Source organism: Anolis carolinensis, unplaced genomic scaffold (assembly GCF_035594765.1).
Source record: "Anolis carolinensis isolate JA03-04 unplaced genomic scaffold, rAnoCar3.1.pri scaffold_30, whole genome shotgun sequence".
Taxonomy (NCBI): Eukaryota; Metazoa; Chordata; class Lepidosauria; order Squamata; family Dactyloidae; genus Anolis; species Anolis carolinensis.
Genome location: NW_026943839.1, coordinates 228804 through 243230, shown reverse-complemented (window position 1 = coordinate 243230; position 14427 = coordinate 228804). Strand labels below are relative to the sequence as shown.

The 14427-nt window shown below is 42.9% G+C and overlaps 1 protein-coding gene across 1 annotated transcript in view; it reads left to right on the top strand.

The window, feature by feature from the left end:
* The first annotated feature begins 6291 nt into the window (after nucleotides 1–6291).
* The window catches only part of LOC100565406 (NFX1-type zinc finger-containing protein 1), a 40853-nt gene continuing 32717 nt past the window's right edge, over nucleotides 6292–14427 (top strand). Inside the window, exon 1 of the mRNA XM_062966801.1 lies at nucleotides 6292–6658. Coding sequence (XP_062822871.1) covers nucleotides 6601–6658 — 58 coding nt within the window. The 5' untranslated portion in view covers nucleotides 6292–6600. The remainder of the gene's footprint in view (nucleotides 6659–14427) is intronic.

The window sequence follows — 14427 nt, the reverse complement described above, 5'->3', positions numbered from 1 at the left end:
CTCCTCCTGATTGGCGGGGAAGCGAGGGGGCGGCGCTTAAAATGGAAATTAGCCAAGCCCCGCCCACCTCACTTTGGTTCTAAGAGGCTCCATAAAACATAGGTTCTCGCTAGCTTTACCCAACCAGAATGAATTAATGTCTTGTCGAAGGCAATTCAAAGACAGGAAACAATCAGGGCCAGCTAACACCTTCCAACGGAGGATTACCCCACAGGCAGGAAGCAGCCAGGTTTTGAAGCTGCAAGGGTGTTCAATGCTAATCAAGGTGGCCAATGAGTTGTCGAAGGCAATTCCAGACAGGAAACAATCATGTCTTGTCGAAGGCATTACCACACAGGTAGGAAGCAGCCAGGCTTTGAAGCTGCAAGGCTATTCAATGCTAATCAAGGTGGCCAATGTGTTGTCGAAGGCAATTCCAGACAGGAAACAATCAGAGCCTGCTATCACGTCCCAACAAAGGATTTCCCCCCAGGAAGGAAGCAGCCAGACTTTGAAGCTGCAAGGCTATTCAATGCTAATCAAGGTTGCCAATGTGTTGTCAAAGGCAATTCCAGACAGGAAACAATCAGAGCCTGCTATCGCGTCCCAACAAAGGATTTCCCCCCAGGAAGGAAGCAGCCAGGCTTTGAAGCTGCAAGGCTATTCAATGCTAATCAAGGTTGCCAATGTGTTGTCAAAGGCAATTCCAGACAGGAAACAATCAGAGCCTGCTATCACGTCCCAACAAAAGATTTCCCCCCAGGCAGGAAGCAGCCAGGTTTTAAAGCTGCAAGGCCATTCAATGCTAATCAAGGTGACCAATGTGTTGTCGAAGGCAATTCCAGACAGGAAACAACCAGGGCCAATTAACACCTTCCAATGGAGGATTACTCCACAAGTAGGAAGCAGCCAGGCTTAGAAGCTGCAAGGCTATTCAATGCTAATCAAGGTAGGCAATGTGTTGTCGAAGGCAACTCCAGACAGGAAACAACCAGGGCCAACTAACACCTTCCAATGGAGGATTACTCCACAGGTAGGAAGCAGCCAGGCTTAGAAGCTGCAAGGCTATTCAATGTTAATCAAGGTGGGCAATGTGTTGTCGAAGGAAATTCCAGACAGGAAACAATCAGGGCCAGCTAACACTTTCCAATAAAAGTTCCCCCCAGGCAGGAAGGAGCTGTGCTTTGAAGTTGCAAGTCTATACAATGCTAATCAAGGTGACCAATGGCAACATTGACACTTGCCTCAAACAGACACGAGTTCTTTCTTTCTCCCGCCCTGGACATCATCCCACAGGTGTAAATATATATATGGAACCCCACTTGCCTAGTTTGCAACAGACCTCACAACCTCTGAGGATGCCTGCCATAGGTGTGGGCGAAACGTCAGGAGAAAATATAATAATAGTAATACATTTATTTTTGTGCGCCACCTCCATCTCCCCAGCAGGGGACTCGGGGCGGCTCACACGGGGAACAAACCCAATATAATCACATAAAATCATAAAATAACAATTTAGACATCAAACAAAACAATTTAAAACAATTTAAACAGGTCATAGTTAAAATAAGCATAGTTAAAATGTTAAAACAATCATCCAGGCATTAAAGATCCAATATAGGATAACATCTGGAACATGGCCATGCAGCCCAAAAAACTCACAGAAATAATAATAATAATAATAATAATAATAATAATAATAATATCTAGTTTGCTGTGTCATACAATATAATAATAATAATAATAATAATAATAATAATAATAATAATAATAATAACAACTTTATTTTTATACCCCGCCCCATCTCCCCGAAGGGACTCGGGGCGGCTTACATGGGGCCAGGCCCGATAAAACAAACAAATAACAGTAACAAAGCAATAAAACAATTATCCCAGTAAAAAACATCAACATCAATAAAAACAATCATTAAAATCAACAAGCAGGATACAGTGTTAAAAACAGGAGACTAATTCGTAGATCCCAGGCGAAATGCAGAGTGATACAAAATGGGAAAAGGAAATTTCACAGTTGGACGATAAAGTGCGGTATAAAATGACAAGAAAACAACAATGGGACTATTATGGAATGGACAGATAGATCAATCCAGCAACAACTAATATATAATATAATAATAATAATAATAATAATAATAATAATAATAATAATAATAATAATAATAATAATAATTTTATTTTTCTATCCCGCAATAGGAAGGAAGAACAGAATGATATATGAATTTCTCCAACCGAAGGGACAGGAAGTCACTATACTGGGAAGGGTGGGAGGAGGGGAGCATAGAAAAAAATACAAATATTGGTTAGATGTTGGTGTGATGCCTCATGGGCCTTGTAGTCCTGTTCCTAGTACTATTGTGGCAGATGAAGATGAAAACATGGGGTTTTCGCCGGTTCAACAAGAGCTGGAGTCTCTTCACCTGCCGGATGTTGATGTTTGCCCTCAAGAATTCAGTAAAACAGGCCTTGGGCAGAACTCCCTCCGTTTTCCAGGAAGGAATCTTATTCTAGAGAAAGGGAAGTTAGAGAGGCCCAACAGAGGAGTTCACGGATTGCTGCCAAACAACAGACTGATTAGGCCTGCTTCCCTTGGGAAATTCTAAGGAGTCTTGCATCTGGACAGAGTTGGGTTTCGCTTCTTGTTCTCTAGGGAAAGAGTTCTGTTGGCGGGAAAACGAGACCCAATATAGGTGTTTGGCGCGGGAGATTCTTTGCGGAGTCAATTGATCAGCTTCAGGAGAGAGATCGTGTGTGGACTTCGTAACCCCAGTTCCTTGCTTCCCAGATCAAGCTTTCAAGCCTTTGCCTTGCCTTGCTGTTTAACCACGGACCCTGCTCCATGCTTCACGTTTTGCCTTGTTTCTAGTCACAGACCTAGCCAAGAATCAAGTTTATTTCCAGCCTTGTTGTCAAGCTTCATTGGACTCTAAGACTCTGACATTTCCCCACACTTTTGCTTAGCAAAGTGTGTGTTTCGGTCAAGTGGATTAAAACTTTGAACTCTAATATCATTTATTGGACAATGCATTTATGGACTATATTTGACCTCATTTGAAAGGTCTGCTCCTGAACTATATTCTTCACTTGTTTTTATTGCTTTTTAATATTTCCTTAATAAAGATATTAGATAGAGATTGGCCTCCGTGTACGGTTATTGGTGCCCAGCAGCCAGGGGTCTGACAGTTGGGAAGCATTACATTGCTTCATGCATGTTTGCATGTATAGAGACTTGTTTCGTTGTTTTTTATGAACTTGCAAATTGAAAATAAAAAAGTATATTAATCACAAAGTTGCAGAAGATATTGACAGCTCCCCGGAATGCACAATTTCTCTCTCTTTCAACCCCAACTCTCATCACGCTGTCATCACTGAGCACAGGAGAGCCACTTGCCGGGTTTATACCCTCTCACATCAGATCATGGTCGTGGTGACTCAGCCCTTTTCCACCTGTCTAGGCCTGAGTGAGTCACCCTTTTACCATTTCGATATGCCAGGGTATTTTCCCAATCTTCTTCCGGTCAAGAGACAGATCTCCTTTCCTGGGGCTCAATCAGGCCTGGAGCCCCTGGTGGTGCAGCTGGTTAAACTGCTGAGCTGCTGAACTTGCTGACCGAAAGATCGATGATTTGAATCCAGGGAGCGTGGTGAGCTCCTGCTGTTAGCCCCACCTTCTGCCGACCTAGCAGTTCGAAAACATGCCAAAGTGAGTAGATCAATAGGTACCGTTCTTATTGGTGGGAAGGTAATGGAGCTCCATGTGTGACCAAAATATGCATATATGATATGTGGTATGAATGGAAGAGTGAAAGAGAGCTAGAAATTTGAAGACACCAGTCTGTAGACTAAGGCCTGCAAACCATTAACTACCTGCTCAGGAATTGTAATTAAAACCTGCTAATGAGACCCGAAATAGTTGACCTGCCCGGCAAACTGTGATAAGAACTGTGACTGATAAGAGAGATGTTTACATCTGTTAACATCTGTCAACATTTGCTAACTTGATGAACTTTTGGGGCAGAGCTGCTTGTGTTTGCTAACACCAATCAAGAGGAATCAACATCTGGTCCAGGAAACTGAGGATATTCCATGATAGAAGATGTCTATGATTCATTTACAACTTTGGGACAACATCATCAGCAAAATATTGCTATATAAGTGACCTTATGACAGTCCAGAAGGTGTGACAGACAGCGACGCTGTTCACCGGCCATGCTCAGTGGAGATGGTGTCCTTGGGAGTGGCAGATCTGCTCTGGGAAAGCAGGATCCTGTTCACTGTTTGGGGCCTCTTTTTCTCATGGGAAGATAAAAGAGTGCGTTTTGAAGTCATGGTCTTTTTGAAGTTTTGGCACTTTGGCGTTTTGGAACTATGTCTTGGCAGGCAGCAGTGGAAGCTGGGTCTGGCCTAAGCAGGTGCTTCTCCAAGGAGGGAGAAAGAATATGGTAATATTTGTGTGCATGAAGATGGATGCATGTTGTGTGGGAATGATGAATGAAAATGTAACCCCCCCCCTTGTTTGTTTCTTAGCCAATGTAACTGTAGGTTGTTTGTGAATCCAATGTAGTTGCATAGAATCTGTATGTTTGTATGTCTAAATGTTGTTCTTTGTTGCTCTGTAAAAGTTCTGCTATACCTCTCAGACTGAAATTGCAATAAAAAGAACCTATGCTTTAAAGTTATTGAAAAGTTATTCATAACATTTTTGGTGTCAGAAGTGGGATATTCTGTTCAGTCTGAGCAGGATGTTTTAACTTTTGTTGTAAAAGTCTTCATGACACATGCAGTCATGCCAGTGGCCACATGACCTTGGTGGCGTCTATGGGGCCGGGCTGTGGCGCAGCTGGCTAGTAACCAGCTGCTATAAATCACTACTGACCGAGAGGTCATGAGTTCGAAGCCCGGGTCGAGTTAAGCCTCCGACCATTAAAAAAAAAAATAGCCCCGGCTTGCTGTTGACCTAGCAGCCCTGAAAGACAGTTGCATCTGTGAAGTAGGGAAAATTTAGGTACGCTTTATGCGGGAGGCTAATTTAACTAATCTACAACACCATAAAACTGCTCACGAGGAAAAGAAGAGGAAGAACAGCCACCAATGGACGGTGAAGCAACAGCTCCCCCTGTGGCCAGAATAAAGAAGCTGGAAGATGATTTTTAAAAAATGCCTCTGTGTCTGTCTAAAACTGAATGTTGTTTGTCTGTTGGCATTGAATGTTTGCCATATCTGTGTTCATTGTAATCCACCCTGAGTCCCCTTCGGGGTGAGAAAGAAGGGCGGGATATAAATACTGTAAATAAAATAAATAAATAAATAAAATAAACGCTGGCTCTCTGGCTTAGAAATGGAGATGAGCACTCAACCACCAGAGTCAGACACGACTTGTGATGACTCATGGGCCATGTAGTCCCGTTCCTGGTACTATTGAGGCAGATGAAGAGGAAAACTTGGGTTTCCCACCGTTTCAGCCAGAAGTGGAGCCCTTGCACCTGCAAGATGTTTGCCCACCAGAAGTCAGCCAAACAAGCCTTGAGCAGAAATCTCCCCCATTTTCTCGCCGGGATTATTATAATCAAGATAGAGGCGCTCGGGAGGCGACTCGCCGGAGCGCCAGGATAGCTGCCAGACAATTAGCTGATTAAGTCTGTTTCCCTTGGGAAACTTTAAGGAGTCAAGCATCTGGACACAGTATAGGTTTCGGTTCTTGTTCCCCAGAGAAAGTGTTCCTTGGCGGGAAAACAAGATCCTATATAGGTGTTTGCCCGCAAAGAAATCCTTGCGGAGTCAATTCGTCAGCTTGAGGAGTGAGATCGTGTGTAGACTTCGTACTACAGTTCCCAGATCCCCGGATCAAGTTTCCAGCCCAGCCTTGTACCATGGACTTCTATGGACTCAGTTCTTGATTCATGTTTGCCTTGTTTTAAGTTTGATCTTGCCAAGTCTCAAGTCTTTCCTTGCCTAGCGTTTAAACCACGGACCTTGCTTCTCAGATTCAAGCCTTGTTTTCCAGTTTCCTTCGGATTTACCTTAAGCCTCAAAGACTATGGACAGTTCCCCACACTATTGCTTGCCAAATAGTGTGTGTTTCGGTGAAGTGGATTATAACTTTGGACTTTAATATCATATATTGGACATTGTTTTCCTGGACTATATTAGACCTTTCCTGAAAGGTCTACTTCTGAACTATATTCTACACTTGTTTTTATTGACTTTATATATTCCTTTAATAAAGATATTAGATAGATTCTGGTCTCTGCGCATGGTTATTGGTGCTCTGCAGCCTGGGTCCTGACACGACTGGACTTAACGTCAGGGGGGAAACCTTTACCTTCCCTAGATCCAGCCCCATGGAAGGCGAGCCGGGAAACCCCCAGGCCCTCCTCTTCCTCCTCCTCCTCCTCCTCCTCTTTGGGCTGTGTTTAAGGCTGCGGGGAAATGGAAACCGAAATCGCAACTTCGCCTCCTCCTACGCGGGGCTCTTTAGAAACGAAACTTTTGGGCTGAGAGGCAGAAGGAGAGGCGAGGCGGGTGGAGAAGCAGCAAATCCTTGAGTCTGCCTTGGCCTCGGTTATCCACTTCTCCGGAGGAAGGAAGGAAAGCAAGGAAGCTCTCCATGGAGCCCCGCGGGAGGGGCAGAGAGGGAGGCCGGCGGGGCCACAACCGAGGCAGAGGTGAGAGCTTCCCTAAGATAAGAGCTGCTTAGAGGCCGGGCGGCCATCTGCCGGGAGGGCTTTGATGGGGCCGCCCTACAGGACAGGACGGAGTTGCCTTCAGAACCTTCCCACTCATTCATGACTCGCGGGCTGGGCTGGATGCTCTCCAGGGAGCCCGCTCTTCCAAAGCAGCCCATTTTGTTTGATTATGTGCAGTTTAATGCATTGATGATAGGTTTAATTTACTGATATTAGGTTTTAACTTGATGTTGGGTTTTAATGTTACAGTAGAGTCCCACTTATCCAACATAAACGGGCCGGCAGAACATTGGATAAGCGAATATGTTGGATAATAAGGAGAGATTAAGGAGAAGCCTATTAAACATCAAATTAGGTTATGATGTTACAGTAGAGTCTCACTTATCCAACACTCGCTTATCCAACGTTCTGGATTATCCAACGCATTTTTGTAGTCAATGTTTTCAATATATCATGATATTTTGGTGCGAAATTCGTAAATACAGTAATTACTACGTAGCATTACTGAGTATTGAACTACCTTTTCTTCCAGATTTGTTGTATAACATGATGTTTGGGCGCTTAATTTGTAAAATCATAACCTAATTTGATGTTTAATGGGCTTCTCCTTAACCTCTCCTTATTATCCAACATATTCGCTTATCCAACATTCTGCCAGCCCGTTTATGTTGGATAAGTGAGACTCTACTGTATTTTCATATGCGGGTTTCTCGGATTTTATGTCAGTACAGTAGAGTCTCACTTATCCAACATAAACGGGCCGGCAGAATGTTGGATAAGCGAATATGTTGGATAATAAGGAGAGGTTAAGGAGAAGCCCATTAAACATCAAATTAGGTTATGATGTTATTTTCATATGCGGGTTTCTCTGGGATTTTATATCAGTACAGTAGAGTCTCACTTATCCAACATAAACGGGCCGGCAGAACGTTGGATAAGCGAATATGTTGGATAATAAGGAGAGGTTAAGGAGAAGCCTATTAAACATCAAATTAGGTTATGATTTTACAAATTAAGCGCCCAAACATCATGTTATACAACAAATCTGGAAGAAAAGGTAGCTCAATACTCAGTAATGCTACGTAGTAATTACTGTATTTACGAATTTCGCACCAAAATATCACGATATATTGAAAACATTGACTACAAAAATGCGTTGGATAATCCAGAACGTTGGATAAGCGAGTGTTGGATAAGTGAGACTCTACTGTATTAGGTTTTAACTTGATGTTGGGTTTTAATGTTATTTTCATATGCGGGTTTCTCTGGGATTTTATGTCAGTATTTGTTTGTTTTACGGAGGCATTGAATGTTTGCCATTGTATATTGGAATCCACCCTGAGTCCCCTTGGGGAGATGGGGCAGAATACAAATAAAGTTTTATTCTTATTATCTATATCTATATATATAAAAGAGTGATGGCATCACGGCGACCCACAAAACAACAAAACTACAGGCCCCCCAACCTCGAAATTTGACAACACAACCCATCATCCACGCCTCTAGGTTGATACAACAAAAAGAAAAGAAAAATAAAGTCCTAATTAGTGGGAGAGCAATAATTGTTTTTATCCAATTGCTTCCAGTTAGAAGGCTATGCTCCTCCAACTTGGTCTCCTAGCAACCCAATAAAAAACAATAAAAAAACACTAAAAAACCATTAAAAACACTAAAAAAATTAATACAATAAAATACTATGATAACAGAAAATAACTAAAAATAATACAAGAAAATAATAAAATATAATAAATAAAAAGATAACTTACAATAAAATTAATTTTAAAAAATACAAATAACATCAAATAAAAATTACACAACAATTTTTAACCAATACCACCACCACTTTGCCACCGCAACGCGTGGCCGGGCACAGCTAGTTATATTTTAAAAGAGAGCATAAAATTTCCATATTCCTAGTTTTTATGAACTGATCATAATTCAAAATAACCTTGAACTGCACACGGGCGGATACTTCAAGAATAAAGAAGTATTGATCATGCCAATGCGACTTGTATGGATATACCGTAGAGTCTCACTTATCCAACTTTCTGGATTATCCAACACATTTTTGTAGTCAATGTTTTCAATACATCATGATATTTTGGTGCTAAATTCGCAAATACACTAATTACGGCATAACATTACTGCGTACTGAACTACTTTTTTTTGTCAAATTTGTTGTACAACATGATGTTTTGGTGCTTAATTTGTAAAATCATAACCTAATTTGATGTTTAATAGGCTTTTCCTTAATCCCTCCTTATTATCCAACATATTCGCTTATCCAACGTTCTGCCGGCCCGTTTATGTTGGATAAGTGAGACTCTACTGTATATTGTATGACACAGTTGAAAATTCTAGGTACCGCTTTATGCGGGGAGGCTAATTTGACTAATTTAGGACACCATTAAAAACTGCCAGCAGTGTGCAGAAAGGAATGAGGAAGTACTACCATCAAGTTTTCGAGCTGCTTAGGTGGGCAGTGAGCTTCAGCTATTAACGGTCAAGAGCTCAATCTGACCCAGGCTTCGATCCCATGACCTCTCCATTGGCAGTGATTTATTGCAGCTGGCTACTAACCAGCTGCGCTACAGCCCGGCCCTTGCATTATATGGTAGTGTAGATCCCGTCATGGTCAGCAAAAGTGCTTCAGGATTGAGGGCGCAAGGAAAGCAGGCTCTTTGGATAAGAGCAGTGCAGAGGTATTGACACCGGATGTTTGACTCCCCCTTGGACCCTGGGAGTTGTAGTTTGGGGCGGCCCCTGGCCACTTATTTATTTATTTACAGTATTTATATTCCACCCTTCTCACCCCGAAGGGGTCTCAGGGCAGATCACATTACACATATAATAATAATAATAATAATAATAATAATAATAATAATAATAATAATAACAACAACAACAACAACAACAACAACTTTATTTTTATACCCCGCCTCTGTCTCCCCAAAGGGGACTCAGGGCGGCTTACATGGGGCCAAGCCCGAATAAAAACAATAGCACTATAAAACACAGCAAAAGACAAAAACATGCACAATTAAAAAAAAATTAAACATTAGCCAATAAAAAACAAGAACTAATAAAAACATGGATTAAAACGGAGAGATTGTAAAAGTAGACTGGGTAAGGTGCGCCATATAAATATTGTAAACACGAGGTGACTGATAAAGTGCTGCAAATTCTTGGAAGTGCAAATTGGGATGGGAAAGAGACCCTGTGTCTTTATCAAGTTGACAAAGGTAAAAAGTGCAAACATAGAACAAAGACAGAGACAAACACAGGCTCCGAGCTGGCCTCAAACTCATGACCTCCTGGTCAGAGTGATTTGTTGCAGCTGGCTGCTCATCAGCCTGCGCCACAGCCCGGGCCTTAGAAGGCTCAAGGCTTTGCAAAGCCACAGCTCACGCGACTACACAGCATTAAAAGCGGCGTCAAACCACATCCATTCCCCAGTGTAGCTGTCAGTGGGAACTGACACAATCAGTGGGAACTGAATGGTTCCTCCTCAAAGTGAGGAGTCATGGGTTTAAGTGACTCGGAAAGCAAATTCGGAAGGGCACAGTCACAGGGCGGAGGGCTATCTGCTGCCACTAGCCTGTCAATACTATAAGTCCCGCCCCCAAAGTAAATACCAAGAAGCACCATGACCTCCAGTGCCTTGGAGACATTTCCTCTTTTCGAGACCATGGTGAAACGAATTTATAAAGACTGCCACCAATTTGTAAAGGACTAGGAACGACTGACACCAATGTGGAAAGATTCAACCACCAAAGACTCAGGGAGGAGACCTTTTACTTTAAAGGGTAGCGTAACTTGAGTTAGAATATAGGCGACAGAGGCTTTGATGTTGGAAGAACAATAACAAGTTTATTCAGGCACAAGCTTGGTGGTTACAATGTTGTTTCTCACTTAGAGGTATTCTTATTAACAGTTACAATACTAGAATGAGATGAATCAACTCTCTAAAGCAGGGTTCCCCAAACTAAGGCCCGGGGGCCGGATGCAGCTCTCCGAGGTCATTTACCTGGCCCCCACCCTCAGTTTTATAATATAATATATTGTATATACATATAATATTGATAATATTATAATGTAATAAAATATAACACTAATACCATATAATAATATTAATTATGTATTCTATATTACATATAATATTACTAATAATATTACAGTATAGTGGTATAGTTCAGTATAGTAATATATAATGCTAATATTGTGCTATGCTAATAATATAATATATTGTATGTACATATAATTTGTAAGCCACTCTGAGTCCCCTTTGGGGTGAGAAGGGTATGATACAAATGTAATAAATAAATGCAGTAAATAAATACTAAATAAATAAATTTTAGACTTAGGCTCGCCCAAAGTCTGAAATGACTTGAAGGCACACAAAAACAACAACAACAACAACCCTAATTAACTTGACTATCTCATTGGCCAGAAGCAGGACCACGCTTCCCATTGAAATCTGATAAATGTATGTTGGTTAAAATTGTTTTTATTTTTAAATAATGTATTGTTCTTTCATTGTTCTTGTTCTTCTTGTTGTTTTTGCACTACAAATAAGACATGTGCAGTGTGCATCGGAATTTGTTTGTATTTTATTTTCAAATGATAATCCGGCCCCTCAACAGTCTGAAGGATTGTGGACCAGCCCTCGGCTTAAAAAGTTTGAGGACCCCTGCTCTAAAGTGTCACTTCTTTTACTTAAAGTAGTTAAAACGTCTTCCTCTGCTACTTTTAAACCGTTACTTCAATGGATCTCTGTGAGTCCAGCTGGGATTGGTTCCCAAAGTCTGAAACTTGGAATTTCCAGTGACTTTAAACCACAGTCACCCCTGTGATATACTATCACAGATTCTCTGTTCCTTACCAGGACACAGACTACTTTTAATAAGTCACCAAACTTATATAAAGCCGACTCAAAATGAACAATTGAGTCTCCTTGATCCCATCAACCTGGAATCAATCTTCCCTGTGCCTCATCAGACCACATACTGACTTTCTTTTTTAAACTCTGCACTCCTTCAACTACCGGCAGTTGGCTCTGCCTACCTCTCCATGGCAACCAGCCTCTGCGTGCTGAGGTGCAATAACTGTAATACCCTTTTAAAACATAAACACACAATTAAACATAATATCTGTAAACCAAAATTCGTACTTCATTACACATGGCTGTCCTATCCTCTGGCAATAAGGGGAGGGCTCACTTATAAAGAAATGAGAAATCAGGTGGGAGGGGGTTGTGTTGTCAAAGGCTTTCATGGCTGGCATCACTGTGTTGCTGTGAGTTTTTTGGGCCGCATGACTATGTTCCAGCAGCATTCTCTCCTGATTTTTCACTTGCATCTGTGGCTAATGGCATCCTCTGCAGTTTGCTCAGAAGTCTGTTGGCAGTGAGGCGAGTGGGGTGTGTATATCCCTGTGGGATAATGTCCAGGGTGGGAGAAAGAACCCTTGCCTGTTTGAAACAAGTGTGGAGATTTCAGTTACCAAGTTTGAATATCACTCAGTAGCCATGAAGCTGCAAAGTCAATCAGTGAGGGTCTCTGCAGAGGGATAGCCTGGCTGTTGTTGCCTGGAGGCATTCTCTGTTTGGGAGGTGTTAACTGGATAAATCAACCTGGGCATGGCATATTATTTGAGGACACAGAGATGGGGACCACTCTCACAACCACCATTCAGACGACACAGAGAACTCATTGAAATCCACAAGAAGCAGGTGGACAATTTCAGCAGAAAGGAGGAAAGCATGAACATGAACAGAATCTGGTTACTAGTATTAAAAGACACCAGAATCAAGACAGTAAATAAAGAACAGCACTCAGAAACAGGGGAACTCCAGGCAGGAAACAACCAAGTGTCAGTTAACACCTCCCACATAGAGGATGCCTCCAGGCAACAGAGCCCAGGCTGCCTTTATGCGGATACCCTTACTGATTGCAGCACTTTATTAACTACCTCGAGTCTCAAAATACACTTAGCACACTTTTGCCCAGTTCATTTTTATGATTTTATGGCTGTATTTTAATCTGTATTTTAATCTGTTTTTACCAATTTTTAAAAATTATTTTAATGTTAATTTTAATTTTTATTTTCGTGCGGTTTTTGCTGTTTGATACGCTTTATGTTCCTTATTGTATCTGCTCGGGCTTTCGCCCCATTTAAGCCGCCCCGAGTCCCTTCGGGGAGATGGAGGCAGGGATAAGAAATAAAGATTGATTGACTGATTGACTTTGCAGCTGCAAGGCTTCTCAGTGCTTTTCAAGCTTGCTAATGGCAACATTCACCCTTGCTTCAAACAGACAAGGATTCTTTCTCCATCCCTGGACATTATTCCACAAATAGATATACATTCCACTTGCTTCACTGCTGACAGAACTTTGGAAGATGCCATTAGCCACAGATGCAGGCGAAACGTCAGGAGGGAATGCTGCTGGAACATGGTCATACAGTCCAAAAAACCCATAGCCACCCAATCAGGACTTTAAGACTTGAGTGCAGCAACCAAACAAATTCCTCTTGAAAAGGACAATTCTCTAGGCAAGCATAAGGTGGAGGAGAATTATGGGTCCCTGAGCCCTGCGCTCCCCACTGTTTCCTGAGGGATTGCACCCCAAGGCTGGACCCAGGTGAGCCCCAAGGAAGGCTCAGCCAGCAAGAGGTCAGAGGAGAAAAGGGTAGCATCCTAGTTAGAAGGGACACCCAAGGGCCATCCAATCCAACCCCTTTCTGCCAGGCAGGAACACACAACCCAAGCCCTCCCGATAGATGGCCACCCAGCCTCTAGCTGTGCCAGTTGTCTCCAGGGCCACTTTGTGGGCCTGTGGTAAGCACAGCCGTCCTTAGGTATTTTAATGTAGTAGGCAAAGATAATTTTTGCGACCACCCCTGTGGCACGGGGGAGGTGCCACGTGGTGCGGGGTTCATGGCGAGGCCAGGTCATGTGGGCATGGTGACAAGGCCCAGGCCGCGGAAGGAAGGTCCGTCCCGAAGGTGAAGGAGGCAGGGGTGGCACCACCCACCTGGGGGCCTCAACAGCGCCCCCAGGACGATGGCGCCACAGGCAAATGCCTAGATTGCCTGGTGGTTGGACCGCCTCTGGTGGTAAGTATGGCTCAGCCCCGTCTGCATCCTCCTCTGGTCTGGAGGGCAGCGGGAGATGTGCCTCTATCCCTGATCCCAAAGTTGGGGGGTGGGTGGGGAGGGCTGCAAAACGGATTTTGCCTGAAATGCCCTGGCAGTGAGAACTGTTCAGCAGAAGAACATAGAATCATAGAATAGTAGAGTTGGAAGAGACCTCATGGGCCATCCAGTCCAACCCCCTGCAAGAAGCAGGAAAATCTCATTCAAAGCACCCCCGACAGATGGCCATCCAGCCTCTGCTTAAAAGCCTCCAAAGAAGGAGCCTCCACCACGGCCCCGGGGAGAGAGTTCCACTGTCGAACAGCCCTTCTCACAGGGAGGAAGTTCTTCCTGATGTTCAGGTGGAATCTCCTCTCCTGTAGTTTGAAGCCATTGTTCCCTTGCGTCGTAGTCTCCAGGGCAGCAGAAAACAAGCTTCACTGCCCATTGAGATTAGGCAAGCTCCCACTCTATTAGCTTTTTAAAAAGATTTAAAAACATGGCTCTTCCGCTGCGCTTTTGGAGAGTAACTGTTATTTATTCCTTTTCTTGCTCCTCTCCAACATCTTTCCTCCAGACGGTTCCACTTTCGTATGTCCCTGCTCCCCGTGGTC